Genomic DNA, 27334 nt, shown 5'->3' with positions numbered 1-27334 from the left:
CAAAGCTAATATAGTACACCAGCTGAAAAACTATATATATTTTTTACCTTTATTACTAAATTGACTGACATGGATTTCAAGAAAGATGAACAAATATTCCAACAATTATTTTATTCCAAGTTTTTTTTTCTTAAACATGAACTGCTTGGAGGAATTTCTCTCAAAAGCGAAAACAGTGGGGCACTTTGTACATGACTCACTTGCATTTTACAAGCTAAACAAGTTGTTGATAATAAAAATGACAAATTAATTCTTTTCCTTAAAGTTGAGAAAAGAATGAGAAAAAAAACACTGTACATTAAGACAGTGAAAAAAGGACACATTTTTCTAACAAAAGAAGTTTCAATCCCCCTAAAATATATTTGTCCCATTTCAGTTCCAGCGTCTGGATGGTGGAGGAGGAGGATAGCTTCTGCTGGAGCCGTACCCCTGTGAAATAAAATAAAAAGCATTTAATATACAATTTTATTTCTAATCCTTTAGAATTTGGACACCTTAACTTAAAATTAAACATTTGTGTGAAAAAGAGAAGCAGAAAATGTGCGTTTTCGAATAAACCAAAAGAAGAAAAAATCTCCCTGAAGTATTTTAATCTGGAAAAAACAGAGTAATGCGTTTGAAAAGAACTATGAAACAAAAAGAATTTGTATGGCCCGCTATAACCTGAAGTAAAGGAGAGCTTTGTTGGAATTTGTGTGCAGTGACCCTTTAATGGATGTCGCCCACAGACTAAATTGAAGCTCCATTACAGTGTTTGGTTTGAGTAAAATAAACAGGACAAAACTTATTCATTGTGACTCTCTGGCATACTTTGCACATTGGACTTCCTCTTGCTCTGAATTTGCAGAGAACAGAATAGTTTTTTATTATGAGTTAATATTACAGGCTGCAGTTTCGTTTACTTCCCATTGAGGAAATGAGGGGGCAAACATGTTTACAAAATGATTCGGGAGCTTTCCGTTCCCGGTGAGGCTTTAATGGAAAACTGCCTGTTTTTAAAAGCTGTTAATGTTGTCTAATCCCTTTATTACAAATATGTTAAGTAACTACAGGTCACCATGTTATGAACACAGGTAAACTATTTTTTTCTAAAATTAATTTTTACATCTTTGCTAGAAAAAAAAATTAAATTAACAAATATGAAGCATTTGATCAGCTTTTATAAATCACACAAATCTCATAACAAATATCTGATTATTAATTTATTATTACCCACTATTTCCTTTGTTTTTCTTTTATCTGAAAATGAAAATTAAACAGTCAAGAAACTTTAATAAACAAATGATATAAGGGGCATTACCAAGCCTGCCACACAACTATTTGATTTCAACTAAATACAAACTTTAAAATTCTAACATTTCTGTGGAACTTCTGCTGATGGGAACAGTTTTAACTGCATCAAACAGTCAACATTTAAACTGAGTCAGGAGATTTTCAGGGCTTACCTGTTGCGGTTGCCCTCGGTTGCCCCTTCGATCGTCCTGGCGGTCTTGCCAGTGATCGTGGGGCTGCTGGTAGCCGGCATGCCTCGGCCCTCCCCGATCGCGGTTGGCGTTCTGCTGGTACGCCGACGGCTGGGACTGCACGACCCGATTCCATCCGTGTCCGCCGCCCGAGTACTGCGGCGGCTGTTGTTGATGCCTGGAAACACATCAAACTTATGAGGTTCTGTGAAGTGCCCCAAGCAAGGTCTGGATCTTTAGTTGGAAGTGGTGGTTTTTCTGGGCTCAAAAACGGCGGCGTTCCACGCCGGGTTTCATCTGAAGTGGGAGTAGAGAGTTTGGAATGAAAAGCACCTGAGCTCAAACGGAAAACTCCCTAAACTGGGTAATGAGGTGAATATCTGCCATCATGGGTTCATGCGCCATGATCACATACTTCACAGATATTACTCTCTATCAAAGAACACAGTTAATGCTTCTGCAAAAGCTAATTTTTCAAAAGTATCAAACAGAGTCCCTACATGTTTCAGCAGCTTAAATTGTAAAGCAGTAATTTTGCCCCTTGTCCAAATTTAAAGATGATTTACAAATTAAGATGTAAACGTATCACTAAAAACTGTTTTGAAAAATCTTTTTTTTCAATAAAAAATATCTCCAAATTCACAAGAATTATGACATTATTTTTGCTGAGGTGCAGGATTTAATTGTACATTTAGACGTTACTACATTATATTTTAAATAAAATACACAAAACACAACAAAAATTCTCTAACTGAACAAAAATGCAACCAACAGCCTTCAACGAAAAAGTAAAAAGGATTTCTTATTAATGGTCCGGGTTTCTTTTAACTTCCTTAACTTGAATCTGAAGGTTCAGACTGCTGGATCTAATCCTTTTGGCTAAATTGTAGGTTCAACATTTATAAAAAAAAAAATCTTTTTTGGTCCAAGTTCACCATTGGACTGAGCTGGAAAAAGATGCAACTGGCTCTCTAAACATATGAAGGGCATAGATGAATATAAAGTAAAAAGAAGCACATCCATCTGTAACTCAAGTGGCCTCATTTCTATAACTTTGAGAGACTGAAAGCAGGTCCACCATACTCCAAACAGCCTCGGGACAATATTTTAATCCAGCAGTGATGATACAAGTCTCATATGAAGAACAATTGGGAGAGAAGAAAGTAAGAGTAGCGGCCCCCATCCCTCATTAATGAACCATGTCACACTCTGGCCAGCGCTGGACTTAAGTGAGCGCTGGAATCCATAATCCCCTCTCTTCAAGTTCCTTCTGCGTTTCATTTCGTCTTCTCCTGAGTAGGTAAAGAAACTGTTTTCAGTTGCTGCTAATAACTACTGACCTGAAGTGACACAGAGCCACAATGAGACTGAAAAGTTGAACCGCGGACCCTGATTAGGACTTTGGAGAGGTCTACAGCCAGAATCAATAGGTGGTCTGTGCCAAGTTGCAGGCTGCAACGCAGGAAACAACGCAGCTTCCAACAGCATTAGTGCTGCTTCATTAACTTAGACAAACGTCCTCCAGAGAAATTAGTTTTACAGCGACCAGAGGGGGAAAAAAAAATGTACTTCAGGAACAGCAGCAACACCAATGTGAGGAAAACGAGGGAGGTTTTATCTGGATGCAGCGACAGCAAAGACAGGAAACGCGGAGCTGTGTTACCTTCACATGAAAAACCAAGAGATCCCCTCTAAATGCTAATTGTAGACTTACGAAATTTGAAAAAAGTGAAAAAATGAGCCTAAAATGGTTATAACTATGCAAATTTCAATCAAAATGTCAAGATATATAAATTTCAAATAGGATAGACAAAAGCAGACACATGGGAGAACTCACCTTGAAAACTGCGGCTGTTGGTAAGGTTGTGATGCTCCCAACTGAGGATTTGGTCTGGAATCTGCACAGAACAAAAGCCATGGTCCTGAGTGGTTCTGCTGACCTAAGTTTCAAGTTTTCTCTTGAAGTGGCAAAGGACTGCAATGAAGTTTTGCCTTCATCTGAAGGCTTTCAAATGCAGCTGAATGCTGAACCATAGTGTGTCAACATTTTAAAATATGAACAGTTCATTAAACAATAAAAACATGTTAAATCCACAAAAATGTCCAGTTCAAAAGCTCAATTCATTTCATTTTTCAGAATTTCCTCTACCGGACATTATTGTGTTTAGGGCAGAGGGCAGGTCTGCAGACCATCACAAGGCTACACAAGTGAGAAACAATGACAAGCTCAGGGTTTTCCCTCCGGTCGACCGATTCTAACCTACATGTTCTTTATTTTAAGAAGACAGGATCCGTGTGGAGATTCTAAACTTTCACAACTCTTGACAGATTTGACTTTGTTATTACGTGGAGAACGAAAACACAACAACTGCCTAATTTTTGTCATGGATACACAACAAGTCAGTTGTCATGAAGAAGATTAAAAAAAAAGGTTCATCGCACTGGCCTTTGGGGGTGGAGGGTGGGAGGAAACGCAGATGAGGAGAAAGCGGGAGCGCCACATTTGCATTTTTTGTTCAGAAAATAAAATAAGCATTCAGCAGGCAGCATTGTGGACGCCTCAAGTACCCTGGTTCCATTGCTGCAAGCCCTTCAAGAGACGCACTTAAAAAAAAAAAAAAAAAAAGAAGAAAAAAAAGGAGAACAGCTTCTTCTAGCTTCACTGTTGCCAAGGCAATGACCAGCTGCGAGACATGGACTTGTTTGTTTATAGGGGCCGGCCTGCCGAGTGTTTGAGCCCGAGGTGGGTGAAGGGCTCGGTGAAAGGGACCTGGAGGCTCACATTTACAAACATGGAGAGAGTGGATGCAGGAACGGCTCACCACTGAAGCCACAGGGCCGATGGTCCTGAATTAAAGGTGAGGAAAAAAAACACAAGCTGGACGTTTGAGCCCCAACAATGACACTTGATCATGGAGGGGACAAGCGCTGGACCAACACTAAAAGATCACAACAAGAAAATGCAGTTTAGGACAAAAATCTAACACTGAAAAAGTCCCAACCATGCTACTATTTATGTGAAAGATCACTAAATTGCAGATAAGCCATCCGTGCTGAAATATTTCCTCACAGTTTGATGATGAAGATGATGTAGCATGGATGAGACCCTTTATTTTGACGATTTTATTGTATATTTCTTTGTTATACCATGGTCCGGTTGAATACTCGATTCTGATTGGCTGCTGGGTATGCGTTAAAACCTGATAACCGCACGATGAAAAAAGAAGTTCCGGTCGGCTAGCTTAAATGATTTGTATCACTGCGCCGGCTTCTGTAAAACAACCTTTTGCTTCATCATCTGGGCAAAAACAAGCGGTAAGCGATTAACTTTCCCTCTGAATTGATGTTTATTCAACCCATCGGGACGATCAGCATATATATATCGCCGAATCTTGACTGCATCGGTGGTGCTGCGCGACGCGGACTATATGTTACGTGATGCGGCGCGATGCGCCGCATCACGTAACATATAGTACGCTGTTTATGAGAAAAGTGATCCAAATCGAAAAAAAAACAAGAATTAAGGACTAAAACCTGGTTAATATGTATTGCTTTTGTAAGTGACCATGGTATAAGCGGGTTAATGGCCTTCGAAGTGTGCGGTTACTACTTTTTAACGCACTTCGCGGAAGCAACCGTCCGACGCGAATTCAGGCTTCCACGGCGTGCGTTAAAAAGTAGTAAGCGCACACTTCGTCGGCCATTAACCCTTACTTATTTGTCCTAAAGGTTCACTCTAAAATCTATACACCAATGATACGACAAAATTCTCCTCATGGTGACAATCTTTACACGCTCCGAATCAGATTCCAACCCAATCGGTTGACTTGCACTTTTAAAGCTTTATTTAAGTGTCTGCCCTTTACTCCAAACAAAAGAAAATGACATTGTTGGCCAAACACCTTTCAAAAAGGGAGATTGCCTTTCTAGCTAATATGGCATAACGGCGGGAAATGAAAAATGCAACAAAGACAAAATTTTCTAATTTCCAAAAAGCAGATAAAAAAAAAGAAAGTATATTTTGGGGCTGAAAAAACTCAACATAAGCTGTTAAGGTTGAGAAAGTGATGTAATTTCCCCTCCTTTATGTTTTCCACCAATGCCTCAGGCTGCTAATGCGGCTCATTAATCCTTTATGTAACACGAGTATAAATGTCACATTTGTAACCTGAATGATGTTTTAATGAGGATTTTGACCTCAGACAAATATTTAAACGAAGGAAAATATGTTTAAGGCTCATAATAGTCTGATAGACATTTCCCAAATAAATAAAAATAAACCAAAACAAATTATAGCATCACCTGTTAAAAGTGGTGGACTATTGCACTACTGTCTGCTGCAACCCACAGTATAACACACAATTACCAACAAGCAGGCAGACTGCTGTTGGCACATTCTCTTTTTTTTTTGGTCGTCTGGTCTTCATGTTTATCTCCACTACCAACAAACCTTAAGTGGACCACCCAGTGGGGCTGCAATTATAACTCCAACACACTCTGGTCTTCTTTTTCTCATCACCAACTATGACTCAAAAGAGAGAATTATAAGTGGACACCTGTCAATCTCCTTAATTAACAATGATCTGAAATTGTATAGCCTCCCAGTCTGCCCCAGACAAAAGCCAACAAAGGATTACGCTTTAAATCCTTAAAACACGCAGTGTGCACTGTATTAATGCAGGGATTACAACCGCGCTAAACAACTTAATGTCTCTCTTGGACTCTTTTCAATTAGTTTAGCGACTATTTGACTCAGGCCCTGTGTGACGTGTTCAGGTTTGGAAAAAAGACGCAGGACAGTAACTATTCTGCATGGAGGACAAAGAAATTGGCACACTCTGCTGCTGCAGCACAAACCAAGAAACCATTTCAAAGCTCAGCAAACGAAAGCAGAAGCTAAGATCACCTACTCCTGAAAATAATATTTTTTTGGTTGAGGAGAAAAGAAAAAATAAATAAATCTCACTTTGCACTCTTCTGTCTACAGGAACTCAAGCAAAAAATGTGTATCATATAAAAAAGAATTAAAAACTTATGTGGCTCAGTTATTTTATTGAGATTCGGGTCAGTCTTTTTTCTTATATTAAGTGCATCATAAAAAAAATTGTCATTTAAAATAATAAGATACCAACATTCTCCACGTTAATGAAGAGCAAATTAAATTCAACATGCAATTGGTAAAGGAATTACAAAATGTGCTCTTAACTTGTCTTTTACATTCCTGCCATAAACAAAGCTTTAAAAGAACTAAAGTACGAAATCGGGCAAAGACGATCACTTAATTAATGTTGAAAAAGGAATTGACTACATTTAGAAAGGATCATAAAATAGAAGTTTGGAGGGCTTTAAGTTCCCAAAGTTTGCTTAATCAATGGTGTCACAGTGAGTCAACTCAATAATGACCACCAGCAGAGACTCCTCAGCTGGTCTTGGTGTTTTTGGACAAAGCTCTGCAGCATGTTTCAGAGGGAGCATGTTGACACATCGCTGCAGGAGGGAGCAGTTCTGTCAAAGGGGGAAGTTAACTTTGGTTTCAACCCTCTTCAGTGTACATCACACACCCAATCAAGCAGGATCCTCTCGGATGCTTTTATCAGAGGGTGCCACTGTGTCCAGCGGAGCCACTCGAGAGTCCCATTACTGGCCCTGGTCTCCCACAACGCTAATCAGCCACCCCAACCCCCAACCCAAAAACATTTTCACAAAAGCCGGGTCCACCAAAGCCTGCAGTGATTACCGGCCAAGCAGAGGATTGGTCCTGTGTGAAAGTGCTCCCTGGACAAAAGCACACAGCTTTTCTCCATAATCACATTCCAAGAGTTTCCAATATTAAAAATGGTCAACGGTGGCTGCAGCTTAAGGAAGAACCAGTCAGTTAGTCGGTCATGAAATCAGAAAGAAATCTAGCGGTTGATCAGAAATACAGTCAAAAGGATCAGTTGACAGTGAAATGTCATTTGGTGCAGGCAGAGCAACGCCATCGGTTTAAGGCAATTTTCTGTTGTTGAAACTATTTTCAGCAAATGGAATCTAGCAGAAAAATCTGAAATAAATGCAAACAGTCCCCATAAGACAGCTAATTGGCTACTTTAGCTTAGAGAATGCACGGTACAGGCCATGGGAGGTGCAGGCGCCGCCCAACAGGAGCCAAAAGCCCCCATTTGCATCAAGTGCCACCAGGATAGTGGTGACTCCCCCGCATAGTCATCAGCGGGCAGATGAAATTATTCATATTCTTGCAAATTGGCATGTCAAAGTCAAACTGGTGAAGAGCCGGCAGAGGACCGTGGGGCCGAGTCTGGGGGCCAACACAGAGCGTGATTAGGAGCTGAGGAAGAGATTTTACTTCCATATGGGTCTTCTCGTCTGAAAATCCATCATGTGAGAAAAGTAATCATGTAACACAATTAAGTGTTTCGTATTGGTACAGTTATTCAAAAACCCTCCTTGTGAAACATAAATGTCTCTCTCGTTTGGAGAGAAGCCGATTCATCTTCATTTTCATGATTGATTTCAAAAGCAAGTGTTATGAAGCGCCCCGCATACAATTACAGACTTTCAATCGCCAACAATACCAATTGCCAAAAAAAAAAACCCTATTATTATATAAAAATGTGTTTTTACATTTTCCCTTCGGCTCAGTAAAGACTGATGCCTTTTAGTTTAATTTCAAGTTGTGCTGCGTCCTCCCCTCTGCTGATGTCTTTGTGTTTGATCAGATGCAGCAGAAATAAGACGGCCACTTGAGTTGATGACAATTATGCTAATGTCAGTACAATTAAAAACTCTAGCAGTTTCTGAACAGTAATAAAGATAAATGTCATTCCCAAATGCCTGACAGACAGAATAATACATTTTACACCGCTGCCCGAGTAGAAAAAGCAAGATTGTGCTCATCTGCTGCTTTCAGGAAACCTTAATTCTAGTCACAGCTCTACCTTCTGTTCGGCAGCAACACTAAGAGTGCACTGTAACACACAAGATAAACAGCAATCATAGTCAGAAAGAGCACCTCCAACCTTTCCGGTACATCACATTTAGGGAATTTGGTGAGTGAAACCAGGCTAAAGCAGATCTAATAGAAGTCTGATAGGTTGTTTTTTTGAGTATTTAAAATAAGAAAAATCATTTCAGGGTAAATTAAACCATACAAAGTTGATAGTTTGAGCTCTGCTTTGAGCTTCTGTGCAGCGTTTTTTAAAAACATGCTTAGCAAGAGCAAAAGTGATTAAAGACTAAAACAGGCCAATGTTCCATTTGTTTCCAATCCTTTCAATACAGCTCTTCAGCATTTGAGGGGACGGTATTTAAAACTGCAAATAGACATAGAAAAACAGATAAAACAAGCTAACTTAAAAAAAAAAACTATTTTCTGAAATGTCAGTTTTTCCTCTTAACCCTGGAGAGCCTAGAAAATCCGCTTTTTTAGATGTTTTTGTATTTTTTAGGCCGCTGTAAAGTGCTGCAACAAAAAAAAAAGAAAGAATAACAAAAACGTGTTAAATTAACTCTAGGAGCTCAGAAGAAAATGATACTAGGCCTTTCAGGAGTTAAAGACGTTAATCAACTCTTGGAAACATTAACTCTTTAGGAAATTCTTTTAGAAAATTAAAGCTGTGTGGAACCTGCAGTGAAAATGAGAACATGCTGAAAATCAGCTTCAAGCGTTCACTCAGAACATTGTGTGGACGTTGTTTCAAGACGGCAAAAACGACTGACAAAATGAATCATTCAGTTATCACAAATGCTCATTCATAAACTAAAACCACCCCAATTTTATACTTAAGGAAGAATGTTTGATCATTTCAACAAAGAGTAGTAGTCATATCTCAACTGGGATTTAATAATTTAAATATGAAATCGTGTGTAAAAATGAAAACTCCAAGTTGGGTACATACCAATAAGTATATTAGCAAAAATCACATCGCATAATAGTAAGATTTGGTCTGAATATGAATGTTGTACATCTTATCGTTTGGGTTTAAGTTGTGTGTTTAATACAGGGACAATAGAAGGGATTGCAGACTCTAAAGTGCACTTACGTTGAAATCCACGGTGGCCACCGGCGTGCTGTGGACGGTAGCTTCCTTGGTGGTAGGTGCCTGGGGGTGGAGTGTTGCTGTACTGTCCTCCACCTTGTTGGTTCCTGTTCAGACTGTGACTAAAGAATAAAAAAACGTTTTTACTATATGATTAAAATGATCCAAACAAAGCTGTTATCCTGTTATTTCGCAGACACTGATTCATTCTATGTATCATCAATGAATATACAAACACGTTTTTTCAGAGTTCATTCATCCTTCTGATACTTTGGACCCCAATGCTGTACTGTCAACTTCCTATTAAAGACAGTTACTTTAATACAATCACTTTTGGATCTACCTTTTAAAGAGCTCTAAATAAACCACAAAATTCAGTTACTACTACTTAAGAATTAAAGTAAATTATAATTCTCTGCAAAGTTTAAGCACCTCGGGTAGCAGCGCACAAACATTTTAAAACAAAACAAGTCTGAAAAGTTATAAAACTGCCAAGCCATTTATATCATTAATTGTTAGATGTTCTGAATCACTATTTGCAAAAGAAAAAAATATTTTTTTTACCTGCTTCAGTTTTTTTAAAGAGTCAAAATATCTACAGTTAGTGAGGGTTAATATTGAAATGTACCCAAGAGCTCTGAAGCCAGACTGGTCCAGGTGAGCCTGTTGTCTGTTGGGGTTGAATCCCAGCTGGGGTCTCCATGGTCCCCTGTTCCCCCTTTCCCAGTCTCCTGGCTTCAAGACTTTAGTGGGAATCCTTAAAAAATATTCACAGCAAAAAAAAAGTAAATAAATTCTGCAGTCCCACAGAATGTGGTCCACAAAATAAACCAATGTTTCCTTTAAGTGGTACTGCAGTGCTTCTAAATGTAAAGCTGCAGCAAAAACTGTGGTATAATGGACTAAATAATCGTTTATAATTTGTATGATTTACTATGTCACAAAAAAGATTAAGAAGTATGAGGCAATGTATATTAATTTAAAGTAAACATAGAATTTCAGTTTCAGCAAAGCACCTAAAATATTAATAATAATAATAAAAAATTCTCACTTGGCTCCAGGGAGTAGAACTGCTTTGAACACATATCCAACTGCAAATTCAGGGTCCTTGAACTTCACACTAGAAAAATATGTTTTAACTCAATAAAACCATTTTTCGAGAGTTCAAAGTCCATAAATAATAAAGTCAACAGTTTGCATATCTTCTAAATTGTGTTGTTGCCTTATAAAACTAAAAGCTTTAGTAAAAAAAAATGTGCAAAGAAGGACATTTGTTCTTTTAATTCTGTTGTTTATCAAAACCATTCAAACTTTGTGCATTCTTTATACATTTTATATTGAGAACATACCTGACTGCAGTACTTTGTGAAATGTCCCGCAATGTAGGGATAGGGGACTTCACTGGCCTGAAAGAAAAAGATACGATTAAATGACCGCCATGGTCATCTGGCTTCAGCAGCTCTTGCGAGACATTAAAGTAAATTTTTTAAGACATGAACAAACAAAAATCAGGAGGAAACAGATTTTCCTTACTTGTCTGGTAGAACAGGGTTGTTATCAAGATTTAATAACCCTTGGATTCCAAAGCACAGCTCTGGTGGAACCACTGTGCCCTGGCAGAAACAAACATAGCAGATTAAAAACTAAAAAAGACATAATTGCTACAGCTTTTAATAACTGATTGTACAAATTAGGACCATGCTATAAGTATCTTAAACTGGATTTATCCTCCTGGAGCCTCGTACCTTGTTACATTCATCCCGGTAGAGTTCATGGATGAAGTCATACAGCGGGTGACTCTTTCCAACAAACAACACATCGCTGCCCAGACTGTTTCTCCTCGCTGCAACAAAGAACGTGGAAACTTTTCAGGGGGAAAATACTGTAAGCAGAATTTAAAAACACACTGCAGCTCTAACAGAATTCGTTTAGATAATGAAGGCAAAAAAGTACAGAGAGAGAGAAAAAAGCACACAATACGTAAAAATATATGTAAATTCAATTGATTTAGGAAAATTCTAAATGATTTGATAAATTTTGAGGAAAAACAGCAAATATATACAAATATATGCAAATGTCTGCAAATATATATTAAAAAAGAAAAACTAGTCATAAATGATCAAGGAAAAAAAATCTTCTTGATGAAATAATCCAAGTGGACATTCTTCCGTCTTTAACGGAAAAAGGCAAAAAAAAAAGTTATAAGGGAACAAAGAAACATTTGCGGATTAAAAACAAACGTTATAGTGAATAACTCACCATAAAACATGGATGAAATAAAAGCATAGCAAACACCATACACAAAATCAATTTTTAATCTTATTTAAATTACTAACCTAATAAGACAATATGGAAGAATTAATGTAAGAAAAGTTAAGAATGGTGGGAAAAAAAGCGGTTACAAATACAGCACACAGATATGTTTCTAACACTTGATCTCCAAACTACTTGTAGTTTAAAACCCTTTGTACTGAAAGACTTTTGCTCACCTTCCTCAGGCGTGAGGTCAGGGTAGACTTCTGCCAGAGCAGCTCTCAAACGCCGTTCATCCACAAAAGGCAGCAAAGCAACACCTTTGAGAACAAATCATACTTTAACATTCAACCAAAACAAATAAGTTCTGAAGCTACTTGAGCCTTTTTTGGTTTAAATTAAAACAGAAAAAGCACTTTGCAGCATTTTCAACTTTAAGCCTGCCATCAAAAAATGCTCAGGATTCCCAATGTCGACTCAACATTCAAGTAAAACATGTGCAATATATGTGATGTTTGGTCCCAGCGCAACTGATGACATAATATGTCTAAATTCCAATCGACATGCACAAAAAAAGTAAAGACCTGGAGGGAGTGTTTGTCTATTACTATGTGGTGCACTCATGCTTCGCATATTAAGTCCCAATTAGTGTTTATTTAAAAAAAACGCTAAAATTAAATGTCTTCAAAAAAAATAATATTCTTAATTCTGCTAGAAGTTTTAGCAGACCCAAACTATGTATTCATATATAACAATTTCAATCATTGACATGAATCAGTGGTATCACGTCTTCCTAGCAATACAAATTCACAGAAACATGTTAATAAATGTTTATTTTGTGCAGGATAATAGCTACAAAGGCTAGCTTCCCATTTCTAGGTAAGGCTTACCTTGCCAAGCGTATTTTTTACCATTGAGGTCAATGGCAAAATCGTCAGGGTAAAAATCAATGATGGAAGACTCCTGTGAAGGACAACAGTAGAAGACCATTTGAAAATGATGAAGGTAAAAAAAAAAGATGGAAAAGTCTTTTTTTGTGGTTTTAAATTAAAGACTTGTCAGAAGTTCCCTAAATTGTCTTCAGTTTTCCTAAACTCACCGGGCTGACCATGAGGTTTCTCCACGTTGGTGGCAGGAAGTTCCCACTGGCAGCAGGAAACACACTCATTAGCTGCTCCAGAGGTTTGAACTGAGCACAACAACAAATTTATGTGAGAATTTTAGTGTTCAGACATGTTTGAGTTAGTCATCCACATAACATAACGATCAGTCTAATAATTATCTAAAACGTGAACCTGTAAAATAATAAAATTGTTGATTATGATCTAATTTCATCATTTTCTCAACAAAATGCACTGAATGCAATGAACTCACAAAAAGAACTCAGGAGAAGCCCGTTAGGATCAGCCACATAAAAATCTGAATGATTGAGTGCTTTCTTACCGGCATGGTGTCCTTCTCAAATTCCGTGAACATTTCTTTGATGTCTTTGAAGTCAGAGGCAAACGGAGCGTAGTGGAATGGGAAGTACCACTTCCAGGATGCACAGCCCTGCAAATCCACAGGCAGCAAAGCTTTACTGACAGCAGTTGCATCCGAAACATACAAGTTCAACAAAACTGTGTGAAGCAGAAACTTAAAAGATGATTTTGTTTCATTATAAAGGATATTCCTCAAACCTAACTTTTTGTTCATATTAGAGTCAAACTTCTAAAAAAAAGCCTAATAGTGAAGCATTTATTTAAAGTTGCAACAATGCATAACATTTATTTTGAATTTATTTAAACAAATGTGAATTAAAATCTGAAAATGACAAACAATATTCATACACTTAGGAAGGTTTCCCAATGAAAATGGAATAAAATAACATCTTTTTAAAAACAAAGCTTCACAATAAACAATTGTCAGATGTATGGAAAACAATCAGAGATTATATCTGTTAAAATTCACAATATCTTTGCTATAAGATCAATGTAGTGGTAGCTGGAAAACATTATTGTTCAGATTGGAACACAAAAAGAGTTTAAAGCAAATGACAAAATTTAAAAATGAATCGTTTTCTTTGTCCTTTTTTCATAAATCATTTGCCACTTCAGAAGCCTAGTCAATCGAAGCCCACCAAGAAGACTCTGCTGACATTTAAAAAGCTCCAATCCTGATGTGTCTGCATTTAAATCCACGAAATACTCCTGACTGTCTGCTTAGAAACTGCTTAAAGTAATCATCAGTGCATTCCTGTTCAAATTTTATAACAGTCAATGTTGCATAAAATGTAGATGAGCAAAAGAAAATCCTTCCAGCCATTACCGGCAAAACAATGATCGGCCATGTTACATATGCATATTAATCTCTTCCCTTAACTCAGTATTTTAAAAATGTATCTAAGAACAAAGATGCTCCAACACAGAATAAACATCCAGTCTTAAAGATCTAGTTTTTGCATTTTCCCCTCACAGAAGAACATCGTATTCAACAAACTGAAGTACCACAGAACAAAGCTCAAAGATAAATCCACCAATGCTTTAGCCTTCAACCACTTTACTATCAAAAAACAATAATATGATCCTTTATTGTAATAATAGAAAAGACGTACTTTTAAAATCCAGCAATCAAATGAATTATTTATGGATATATTTCACTTTTATCAACAAAGAGTTGTGTGTCAAAGTTCATAAAGCACAGCGAAAATAAGGTCTTCATAAAATAAAGCAAGTTATTTACTATTTTATTGAATAAGGGGCTGATAAAATTGAATAATCTTTACTTTAAAATGTTGAAAAGTCACCTTCATTTGCATCCATTTTATTTGTGAAAATAATACTGGAAAAGTGTAAAAAATTGATTTTGGGTAGAACGTGCTGACGAAACCTGGCAAATAATACGAACAGCCATAAAACAAATCCAAGACGACATAAGACAATCACACACAATTAAAATGTTCTTCTGCTGGGCTTTGGCTACACCCATCTGTTTTCCCTGATCACTCGGCGAGGTGGGGAGGATGACAACCGTAGACAGAACTGTGAATGTGCGACACTGAAGAGGAGACACGTCCAGCACCGCCAGAGGACCGCTAATGAATTCATTCAGATTGCCCCCTGGGACGGGGTTTGGGGTAGGAAGGATGTGGAGTCAACACAGTGTGCGAACACACAATCAAGCCAGACAAATCCCCACGCTCGGCTTGAACGCCCCAGCTTCTTTAGAGCGGGCCCACAGCTAATTCATTCATTTTAAGATAAAGATCAATATTTTACAACACTAGAATGATAAAGTGAATGATTACACTTCAAACTAAATTTAAGGAGTCAGACAGTGTTATAGAAGTGCATGTGGTGGAGACACTCAAGATGTCTTTTTTTTTAATTTTATTTAGAACCACTTCAATAGTTATTAAACCTGCCATCTGCAAAAATAAAACGTTTTAGGTTCAACCAAAACAGAAAAACACTGGCAGAACCTTGAAACACGACATTCCCCTTCAGCTTCTGTAGAACCAACAAGAGTCTCCATAACGAATCACCAATATTTCCAAAAATCAAAGGTTGACACCACCCTACCCAATTTTCTTAATTATGCAATAATTTTTTTTTTACACTGGGGGAAATCAGAAAGTCGTGATTAAAAAGATGAACATTTACTCATACAAACCCTAGAATCAAACAACAGAGGAAAACACCACCACTGCTGCTGCTTGTGTGTATAAAACGGAAAGTCTCTTTGAAAATGTTTCACAATAATAGAGGAATAAAAAAAAATCAAATATTTAAAAAAGGAATAAACTGTCTCACATTCTCCAGCAATTGGAAGAAACTCCACTTATCCTCAGAGCTAACAGACCTGGTATTAGAATGGTTATTTGTCTTCACCTCAAAACAACCCTTTAGGGGTTGCCACAGCAAATCATCCACCTCCACCTAACCATCCACTCCAACCTCCTCGTTCACACCAACCACCTTCATGTACTCCGTAACTACATTCACAAACCTCCTCTCTGGTTTTCCTTTAGGCATCTTTGCTGGTAGCTCTAACCTCAGGATCCTATCACCAATATGAATTAATGCTGTATTTGGTCATTTCTTTTGTGGACAGAGAATTTTTCATCCAAAGTTTTTAGAAAACAAACTACACTAAGATAGGTGTGACTTCCCGCTAATTATTCACCGACAGTTTTTATTATTGCAAAAGTAAAGAGGAATGATTAAAAAGTATTTTAACTCATTGATGCAAATACGCATCAAACCACTTCAGCTCCAAAATCATCCAGTTTTACGCGGTTTTCCGGCTTAAATCTGTAAAAACCAGAAGTGAGTTTGGACTGAATTTAAAGTTATGAAATGTAACAGATATTTGAGAGCAAAAACATACTGCGTTAAAAGAAAACTTGCTGTTAGTGGAAATTTGACACCTTACAACACTTACAAACTAGAAGGAAATTCACTCACCTGATAGTAATATCGCAGCACCCAGCAGAGGCCCTCCACATACGACTGAACCACCTTCTTCCTGAAGTCACTGTCTGTCACATCCACATCAAACTTGTTCTTGTAGTATCTCTGCTTCCAGCCATCCTCCCACAACCTGCAATGCACACACACCATTAGTTTTCATTTTAGAATGTTATACTTTCATACTTCAGATGATGAATAGACAGCAGTTTCTTTTAACTTGATAAAAAGCATCTACTTAGATTCAAAGCTGTTGAAAATCTAAACAGCCTAAATATTGCTCCATTCCTCCTAGGCAATAAAAAAAGGAAAGAAAAAACTCCAGCAAGAAGATAATGGCTTTGACATGTTGGCAGATTTAGGGCAGCTATGCTGCCATGTGCAGACAATTTAAACTGCAAAGCATCTGTCAGAGGAATCCACCTGTTTGTTTGTACGAGGGAAGCCTCCATGAATAGACAATTAGATGGGTGGGTTTAGCTGCTGTGACTTGTGCACCACAAAAAAAGGTTCTTGATATGAGTTTTTTTCAAAAATGCATGAGCTGAGAAGCAACAATAATATCTTCATTTGTGTTTGCTTAGTAAGCCTCAGTTGAGAGATACGAGAAGGAGGAACTGGTTTATATGTATCTGTACTTACCTGACATTGTCTTCAGGCTCAGGGTCGCTGTCGCTGTCCTCAGCTTTCCTCTTGGGTGCTCTGCGATCTTGGCTTTCATTGGCACCAGAAGACGACTGAGGAACAACAAACCAAGAAGAAACATTAAGTTAATGTTCTAAAACTCACTCTAATATTATTCTGTCAATTTCAAATAACCTTTAAAGTTTCTTACTGATATACTTATCAGACTAAAGTTGCAGTATTTGTAGATTTAGCTGCACAAGGAGCAATAGCACAAGTACGATCTGAACGAACATGAAATGTTTGAAAACTTGAAACCAATTTCCCCGTGAAAAACAGCTTTAAATTCACTCTAAATGGGGTTTCTTCTTACACAAATGTGTGGTCTCATAAACTGTGCATTTGAGGCAGTCCACAAACAAAACCAAAGATTCTGAAGTATAACTAAGACTTGTTTACTGTTAGTTTAACTAAAGATTCATATTTAGAAATAACTACTTTGCATTCACACAAGGCTAAATGATTGTCAAAACCTTTATGAATTACGGAAACTAGTAAATGTTTTCGTTATGCAGACAAAAGCTGCTTCCACATAAAGCAATGTCAGGTAAAGCTGCTGAACATCCATATGCATGCTTGCTGTGTTTGAAGGACGTTGATGCAGAGAAAAAAAATCCCCACAGTAGCTACTTAGGATTCCTGTTTTTCTGAAGCTTTGTGCTATTTTTATTCGTATGCTAATGCTTGCCTGCCTGTTCTAGGTCAACATCTTAACAATGTTAAAGGGAATGAAAAACTATGACCTCAAAACAAAACAAAAAAACATAAACTACAGATATAATCTACTGTTTGACATGAAACTATAATTTTGTGCAAAAGTAGATGATAATTTCATGTCAAGATGTAAGAACATGAGAAAATATCTGTTTAATAATGAGATATGACTTTCTGAAAATATAAAATATATTCAGTATATAATATTGACATAATTAAAGTGATGTAATGAAGTACTGTATTAAAGGGGCACAAAAAAAAAACAATCACAAATAGTTTTAAATATTAATAGTAATTCCATGGAATATTTAATACAAAATGTATACATAAATTGAAATTCTATGCATAATCTCGTTAGATATTTCGATGTTTTATTTAGTATAATTTGTACTGCAGTATATTTAGTATTTGTAGTAGATAAAATATATATATATGCAGTTTTATGAAGGATGTATAAAAGCAAGTTTTGCTCAAATAATTTAATAAGTTTAAGTTAAATCTGAACTTTCTAGTACTTTGAGGAATCAGTTTCAAAAACATTACTTGTTGAAGTTAAACTGATCAACTGTGATCAAGAACTAGTAGTAGTTAAGTGTTGAAAACAGAAACCTGATCATTACACCATCGTCTACGGCAGGTTCATGTCTTTCCAGATGGAATGCAGTATAAAACAGATGTAAGTGAACTTACACTGCCCTCGTTCCTCAACATGGCTTTCAGAGACTGAGCTGCATTCTGCATGGAAATAAAAAATGAATAAATAAAATCAGACCAAATTGAATATTTCCATATAGAACTCTAAATAGTAACTTTCCTCAGTATTTCAAATGAGTAAGTTGTAGTCAATGAGTACATGTGCAAGTTTTGAGCAGACATTTGTTTGTGAAACATAAGCCAAATCCAATGGAAAATCTTCACAGCCTGCATCTCTTCTCTTATTTTTGATGTGACCTGATTGATTAAGTCAATATTTAGAATATTTTTAATGCAAGGATAGTCCAAACCAAAAACACATATTAGTCGGTTTCCAGCTAAATTAAGTCTTTAACTGTTTTGAAATATAATCTACATAACCCAAGTAGAAGCCAACTTCAGTAATTAGTAGCAAGTATAAATACAATATAATATCACACATTTAACCAAAATATAACAGTTGATACAGTGCATGTGATCCTATTCACCAAAGATATTAAAGATATTAAAATAACAAATTGTGCAAATGTATGTTTTCCTTCTATTGCTCTAGATAACTTCCTAAGTAATTCCTTATATTTGAAAAAAGTACCTTGTTGTTTTGCTCTCTGGGGTTCATCCTCATGTCGTACGCCTGGTGTCGAGCGTTCTGGATGGGTTCAGGAACATCTCTTCTTCCCAAGGCTTGAGGGGCAAACTGCCCAGTGGTCAGGTAAGCAGGACCCTGCTGCTCCACCTGCAGTCAGGTGAACGCACAATGATGATTAACTGCAAAACAGTCCACAGCAAAATAATTTCATTTCTTCACTAGGTTTTTGTGGTTCTTACTTTCATCCTTTTTCGTTTTTCTTTGTTTCTCCTTCTGAAGTTCTCCTACAAATGGAAAAGAAATTGTCAAGAAAAATAACACAAACCAAACACTTTTAGATTTCTTCTAAAATAGATTATCCAACACTAGCCGCGGTTACATGGGCAAAATATCTTGATGGGATCAATGGTCGGGTTAAAATTCCACCGTGCAGATGGGCACAGAAAACCTTTTTCCGATTAGAACAAACGTTCACATGGCCACACTCTTGGTCAGAATAAATCATTTGGGCATGCGCAGTAGTGTTAAAAAAATCCCGGAAGAGGACATGAGTCCCGTTGTAAACAAACAACTGCCACATACATTTATGCAGCAGCTCGGTAATATACGAGACGATCTTCCAAACATGCTTTTTATTAATGTAATGGATCTTATGAAGCGCCTGTTCGCTCATCGTTTTATTTTTAATCCGTGTGGTCAGTGCTTTTTTTGTGGAAGAAAAAAGGAGCTGGAAGAAGCCAGGACTAAGAGAGGCTAACACGCACTAACAACATTAGCCTTGTTTGATCATGGACACAAAATCCAGGACCATGAAACGCTGCAATCTGCATCTTGGCTGCACGTAAATGTGTGGGAATAACATCAGTCTTTATTTTTTCGGGACACGACTGGAAACACAAATCCCCGTGATTGTTTGAACGGTTTCTAAGGACTGAGCGACATTTCTGCTTTGAAGCTCACACCAAAAGCCGCTGTGTGTGTGCTGGTGGTCTGAGCTCTGCTCGGACACACGGTTCTCCTGAGTCCGGCAGCCGCTAACCCAGAGCGGCGGGACGGATTGCAGTCCAAAGTCTCCCACACATAACAAAACAACAAAACGCACACGTTACAAAGCATCCTCCTCCCTCCCCTCAAACACACATTAATAAATCCGGCTGCTCTGCTCAGAGAGTCGGTCCACTGGCACCCGAGCCCGAACACAGAACTCGGGTCCGGACGTCAGTGGGCACGAAGCGGTCCTCCCCCGCATCCCCCTCAATGAGTGTAAGATAGCGGAGAGGCGCTTCTCCCCGGGCGTTCGCAGAGCAGCCGGTCGGTCCTGTTTGCGCTCCAAAGCTTTCTCTCAGCGAAACACCGTCTATGCATGACGTAAACCAGAGCAGTAGTGACACACGATCGGAATGAACCGTTTACATGAACAACGATCGGATCAACAATCGGCATAACCCACCTATCTCGATCGGAAAGAAATTTTCATCTGAACGAGTCTGATCGAGGCAGAGTATTCCGAACGGCGTGTTTACATGACGCATTTTCCTTCCGATAAGGCATTCTTTCCGATTACTTTTGGCCAGGAAAACGCGGTTACTGTCTGAATATTCCTGCTGCAAACTTTAGGAAAAAAAGTTGAATAAAGAACAAAAAAAATGTTTCACCTCATCCTCTTTGCGTTTCTTAAAGATGTTGTCCTCAGCCACGCCCACAGCCTGCATGATCATCTCGACTCGCTCCAAGTTGACATAGCCATTTTGGGTTAAGTAGCCCTGTACAGAACGGAACAGCAGAAATTCAGATAACAAATGAAACACTGGATTATCAATAACATTGGTTTACATAGTTTGTTACGGCCAAATTTCGTTTGGCTTTAAATTCACACTGTGATATAACAGATTGGAGTGATTCTATATCTGATGAAACTTACTCCAGTTTTGTGAACAACATCTTTGTAAATGTTGACCAGACGATCTATTGCTCCCTCTCTGAAAGAAAACAGACACAGTAGCATAACAATTAGCCAAAGAGGAGACCTCATGTAATAAAATATAAAAACAATTAAATGAGTGCAATGATTGCAAAATGTTAAATTGTCCTGATTAAAATGCCACTGTTCATTCGGAGGATCAAAGCAGAGCTTAATAGGGATTACCTGATTAACTAGCTCGTCTTATAATAAAAATCTCATCTCCAGCTACATCTCTAATTGCTTCATTATTACAAAACATGAAAGGTTTAATATTTAGAGTTTTTTCCCCCTCAAAACTAAAAATCAATTAGAGCTAAGAAAGCAGATTACTTCCTTGTAAAATGAGGAATCTCTTTAAAGAAAAGTAGGATTTGAACAGGTAACACACCAAAACACACATGGAGAATAAACTAAGGCTCACCTGATTTCTAAGGATGGCAGATGTGGTAAGAAGTCGTTCCCAACAAAGAAACACATGAAGACCCAGTCGTCAACACTGCGCTCAAAGTCAAAGGGAAATGGCAGACTGGCCATGGTAAGCTCTCTTTCCAAATACTAGAAACAGAAAGACACTTAAATGAATATACAAGAATAAACAAAATGCATCTCCAGCAGCAGAGCAGTTCCATGCTTCAGCTCTTCCTCAAGCAGGAAAACTATAATGTGTTGAAGAACAAATTGGTGGTCTGTAAAGGGCAGTTTTTAATAAGAAAAGAAAAACATGAACATATATAATTATATATGATTGCATACAGCATAAAATGTGGCAAAAATGCTTACCTCCCTCAGAACACATAATCTGATAAATATGAACTCCTGCTCTGACACCGGCATTGTGTCGGCAAACTCATCATGCTGAAAATGACGAAAAACAGACAAAAACCAGCAGAAAAACTCTGTTAGATTCAGTGTTTAGTTCAAATAAATTATTAGACTACAACAGAAAAGAAACTGCTAACAAAATACACATATGTTCACCACATAATGCAATATCAAGCCCTGGAACCCATTTTATATGGCTGTTCAAAAATACAGATCTAGCAGAGAGCTTGTGGCCGGCCCAGCATATATTCTACGTCACAAATACATTCTTTTTCAAGCAGCATTTTTTGCCTGATCCATAATGATTTGAAAAAAGAAATACTCAAAATGCAAGTTTAAGCTTAATTTTCTATATGTCGTCCATCATCGGAAAAATGCCACAAGAACATGTTGAAACACACCATTTTCATCACAGTGGGTCTCTAAGCACAGTATGACAAATCTCAACCAAAAAATATAAATATTATCCGCTAGGATTACATTAGAAGCTGCTCACCTGTCCTTGCTTCTCTCTTGCCACACCTTGACAGTCCTTCATCTCATGACCCGTCTGTCCACAGAGAGAGCAGGGGCGTGGTTTGTTGGGTTTAAACTCCTCTCTGATTATAGTAAAGTTTGGTTCATGAGTGGCCAAGCCCAACATGATCAGGTCAGCTGCAAAAAAAAAAAAAAGAATGGGGAAAGCTTTTAAGGATTTTGATAAGACAAGACAAAATCAGCCCCAAAACACAGACAAGTGAGCAGGCTTAATGCTTCAGAGTGGTGCATTTAACAGACTGTTAATCTAAGATTCAGAAGGAACGCTTACCGTCAGCTCCACAAAGGCAGTGATGCGTGTTTGGGTCATGATTAGGTTGAGCTGTCAAAGAAAACGTTACCAGATCAAACAACAGCTCATTTCAGTGTGTGATGCACTTTTCCTTGCTTGCTTTCAACATAAGTAAATTCCAAATATGCACCAAGAAAAAGATTTAAAAAAGATTTTTTTTTTTAAACTTTACTAAAAGGCTCAAAGTAAACCCATTTGTTTGCCAGTTTATGATCAACTGTGTGTAGCTGTTGTACCTCTCTGTCTCCGGATAAAATCCATAATCTTGTGTTCTCCTTCTCCTGGAACGCTGGCATCAGACAAGAAGACCTTCAGAAAAAAATTCAGGACAGGTGTAAAAAAAAGACAAACCCAGTTGGAACTTGATCAAAGCGTGAAGAGAAGTTTAGGTAAAGTACTATATTTTGAAAGCTTGATGACTAAACTTACAACAACATTCTTCCATCCAGGATCATTGCTGAGCCTTTCAGCTACATAGTATCGAAGACAGTGGGCCAGGTTGTCCATGAACTCTGTTCCCTAAAGGTAGAAAAAAATAAAGACGGAATGATCCAAATGAATAATAAAAAAAGTTTTGTCCATGCCGATTTCAGCTTGTGACGTTTAAAGATCAGTTCACGTACTGGAGTGATGCAGTTGCTGTCAAACCTCTCTTTGATTTCTTCAGGTGGAAGATAACCTCCTGTAAAAAATGAAAGTCTGGGAGTAAATGTTCAGTTGGCTTAAAAAAAAAAACAACAACCTGTAGGACAATTTCGTTTTGAAACATTTTAGTTAAAACTGAAAAAGTAGCGTGATTCATATCTTCCAAGGACAAGCACTAATGAAGTTTAAAAATTCGGTTTAAACGTCAAGAGATGGTCTGTTTTTTTCTTCTTAATATTTCAATTACTGAAAATGTCTTTCAATCATGCATATGAATGCTATTCTCTGGTACCAGGAATGTTCCCATGTTTTGTAAAAAATGAACAGTAATTTAAAAGTGGGAAGAGTTGAGTGTCACAAACCTCTCTGAATGATCTCTTCTCTCATGCGCTGCTTCTCGTCTACAAGCTCAACTCCCTCTTTGGAGGCGCGAAACCGCCGAGAGCGTTGCTGGTTCATTTTGGCACGTGGAGCCTGAATCACAGTTAGACAGGAGTCAGTTCAAACATACCATGAAATGTGGTCAAACAAATCTCCCAGCCCTCAAAACTCTTTTTATAATTAGATTCACAGATGTGAGCTACCCCATTACATAGCAGAAATGTTAATGCAGATAAGAAAACATTCAATTCTGTTTCTCCCCACCAAATCAAGACTTTAAAAACACAAAAGATGATGTGGAAAAAAATCCTTTGTACCATTTTTGTTTCAAAATATTTCAGACACACACAGTAATGAATATATATCAGAATGAATAAGAAACGACATTGAAATGATCAGTTGCAATCCCGTCCAAGCAAAGCAAAGTATAATACCAAGTAATAAACTATAAAAAGAAATAGTTTGGGTGAGTTGATTTAAGCTTCTGTGAGTAAAAGCTGTCCATTTAAAATGCGATGTAAACAAGATATTAAGACAGAATTATTAAAAAATTAAGAACTTACTACTCCATCGATTGCCATGTATAGGACTCTTCTGGGGCGCACTATATTGAACAGGCGATCGATGTACTCAAAGATAGCGACCATCATTTCATCTTCATTTTTGGGAGCAGGTCTGTTGAGGATAGAAAACAGTAAATTTATAGATGATTTTTTAAAATTATATTTCAGACCACCCTTTGTTTTAAAAAAAAAAAAAAGACATTTTAACTAAACTTGTCAGAAGTTTGAACATTTAGGAAGCAACACTCCTGCCAAATAATTTCAAAAACTTCCTTAATCTTGTTTTTTAAAGATTTTGATTATTTTTCTCTAAGAAATAATAATAATATTAATAATAAAATAGATACAATCATTTAAAACAAATGCATGTTTTTCTTGATTCATGGGCATTTTTCTTACAACTTAGTTTAAAAATAAAGACTGTAGGCTAAAATTTTTAAGTATTTTCCACTCAAAATACACAAAACCTGAAGAATTTCAGAATTGGGGAATCAAAACATAAAACAATCTTCAATTTTAAGTATTAAAAATTTCTGTTCCCTATCAAAGGATACTATTTATTAAAAATTATAATCATTTATTTTCCTATAACACAAACTGTACTGCTGTAAAATAATCAAACTAAAGAAAACTTATCAAAATTCGTAATTTGAAGCCACAGTTAAAAGTATTGTAAACTTAGCAGTGTTTTCAACAAAAAAACATTTTGTGATCCAAAATAAATTAAAATAAAAAACAAATTTCCCTACTTGTCTTCAGGATGTGTGCAAGGATGAATGATCCCATTCATGTCCAAGTACAAGTTGTCAAATTCCACCTCGTTGGGGTTTGGTTTTGTGGTGTCGACAGGAATACGAACTCCATTACACTCTTTCCCCTGTAATGACAGAACAGTTAATGATGTTAAAACATTTCTCATTGACACAAATGTCATGAAATCAAAGCCAACATATTTGTCTGCAGTTAGAAACAGACTTTAAGGAAGATATAAATAAAAATGTATTTAATTCAAAATAATTCTAGACTAGTGGCTGGATGGCTCAGTTGGCTGTGTGTAGGACATCATATAGGAAATCAGGATTCATTTCCCACGGGGCATGATGAGCTTCATCCAGTGTGGTTTCTTGGGCAAGACCCTTCACGCTACTGCCTAACTGTGTAGCCTGTGCTGTAGATCTGTGCCGGTCCCCATCCTGGATGAAATACGGGGTTTTGTCAGGAAGGGCATCCGGCGTAAAAATCTCTGCCAAACCACATTTGCAAATTACTTTAAGCTGATTCACAATGGCATGCCTGAAGGGACATGCAAAGGTGAATGATTCAACATAATTAACAATATTAAAGTGCCAAAAGTGTGTTTAATGAGGCTATTTTAATTATTTATCTTACAACAGTGAAGAATTATGCAGAGCCATTACATGACAAAAATGAGTTATACTAAGTTGTGTAGTAGAAGAAAAAATCAGAGGGAAGAGTCAGAGATGGTGCAGGGGGAAGATGTTGAGTTTCACCATGGTGATGACAGGAAGGAATATAAACTAGGGGAGTAACAATTAACCCATTAATTGATTTTTGTTTTCTCTAATGGAACAGAATTGATATGTCTGTTGCAGAATCAAATCAAATCGACCAATACTATTAAACAATTGCTTCATAGTGAGATAAATCCATTATCGAATTGCAAAAAAAAAAAAAAACATTTGGGTTGAGACATGGTAGTTTTATTTAACTATAACGTAAAAACGACCGAGAACCATCACAGAGGACAACACACGTGATGTCAGCAAAAACTGATCAGTCCATCATTCCAGTCCAATGTGTGGAAACACTTTGAAATTAGCAAATACATGTGACCATACAGTGTGGTAGAATGTTCTAATAATGATCCCTTTGGTTTATTTGGATGTGGAAAAACAACAGTGGTTTTGCCATTCATTCTTGTTTACTTAGACACATATTTAATTTACACTTAATATCTAGCAAAAAATACAAGAAATCTGGAAAACCTCCCAGGAATTTAACTCTGAGTCATGTTGGTAGGGCTTTTTGGCTGAAGAGGTCCTGGATCGATTTGTAGGTCAGTAAATCGGATCAAATAAAATAAAATAAACCAAAATCAAAAACGAATTGAATCAGCAACCAAAATCGATCGTTGTTGAAATGAATCAAGACACTCCTAATATAAACTAGTAGATCAAAGGGAAAACTCAAAAACAGAAGCTTTGGAAATAAACTATCCTACGCTAGATGGAGGGTAGTTGGGTGTCACCTTTAACATGCGAGAGGTCTAAAATAGAAATACTTATTGATGTGTAATTTAATAAAACAGGTCAGGACAAGGGTGAACTGGCAAGATATTTAATCAATTAATTAAATATTTTTGTAACATAATTTTAGGTTTACATATTTAAAATAAGTGAGGTCGATGTTTACATCAATAAAACGATAATCTAACGTTTTTATTTGTTGTTTCGCTCAAAGCTTGGTTAATTTTACATCATGCTTTGTAAATCGATTATAAAATCGATGTGCGTGCCAAAATGCTTTCTTCATCATCCTCTGCAGTGATGTTTACAGCGCGTGTGCAATTTCAAAATTTAGAGAAAAACAAAAAAAAAAGTTTAGTTGGACTAATGGAGTGCTAAACCAGATGAAACTTGAGCAGATAACACGAGTATCTATTGACGCCACCCGTGTTAGCCAGCTGCTAATAATATGCTAGCTACTTACCTTCTCTTCAACACAATGCACAATTATAGACGGGTACTTTCGGCTTAGCCAACGAAAAAATGCTGGGACTCCCATTCTTGAAATTTTCCTTTATCCACAAACGGATAAAACACCTAATACGTTTAAAAACACTTCACGTGTAATGTGGTTTAACAGGAAAACACGAAAGCTACAGCATGTTAGCCATGACGCACTTCTTCCGGAATAAACAAACTGTTTCCGCGGAGATTGGGCATGCGCACTCAGCCTACAGCGTCACCAAACGTCAGAGGTGGTACAGCAATCTCTTGAAATAAACATAAATAAAAAATAATATATATATATATATAATATATTTGAACCGTTTAAACACAATCATTTAATCAAATACACCACAAGATTCATTCAACCCTCTTTAATTCCAAATCTACTATAAACTTTTTTTATGTATTTGTTTTTTTACCTTCACCTGAAACAGCTGTACAACTGTAGCATAAACTAAGATTTTTGTACAATCATTACTTCCCAGATCAAATCCA

General features: G+C 37.1%; 1 protein-coding gene across 2 annotated transcripts; it reads right to left on the bottom strand.

The window, feature by feature from the left end:
* Positions 1 to 96: 96 nt before the first annotated feature.
* xrn2 (5'-3' exoribonuclease 2) lies at positions 97 to 27077 on the bottom strand. Of its 2 annotated transcripts, XM_004083745.5 has the most exons (31): positions 26817 to 27077; positions 24836 to 24963; positions 24087 to 24198; positions 23505 to 23616; positions 23121 to 23179; positions 22927 to 23016; positions 22734 to 22806; positions 22477 to 22527; positions 22165 to 22322; positions 21627 to 21701; positions 21268 to 21401; positions 20805 to 20862; positions 20539 to 20646; positions 19123 to 19167; positions 18887 to 19030; positions 18292 to 18336; positions 16846 to 16940; positions 16201 to 16336; positions 13199 to 13306; positions 12855 to 12944; positions 12646 to 12718; positions 11992 to 12075; positions 11248 to 11345; positions 11036 to 11115; positions 10852 to 10908; positions 10554 to 10622; positions 10131 to 10259; positions 9506 to 9624; positions 3301 to 3361; positions 1446 to 1641; positions 97 to 429 (listed from the first exon to the last, which is right to left on the bottom strand). In XM_004083745.5, exons 1-31 carry the CDS (start codon positions 26889 to 26891, stop codon positions 373 to 375), a joined length of 2919 nt encoding a protein of 972 aa, XP_004083793.1. In that variant the 5' UTR covers positions 26892 to 27077; the 3' UTR covers positions 97 to 372. The 2 variants fall into 2 exon arrangements, with proteins under 2 accessions (XP_004083793.1, XP_078798980.1); XM_078942854.1 differs by lacking the exon at positions 18292 to 18336 and having other exon boundaries at positions 26817 to 27050.
* Positions 27078 to 27334: the final 257 nt, after the last annotated feature.

This window comes from Oryzias latipes, chromosome 24, assembly GCF_053564925.1.
Source record: "Oryzias latipes strain Hd-rR chromosome 24, Olatipes_Hd-rR_3.1".
In the NCBI taxonomy this organism is placed as follows: Eukaryota; Metazoa; Chordata; class Actinopteri; order Beloniformes; family Adrianichthyidae; genus Oryzias; species Oryzias latipes.
This window is presented reverse-complemented; position numbering and strand designations above follow the sequence as displayed.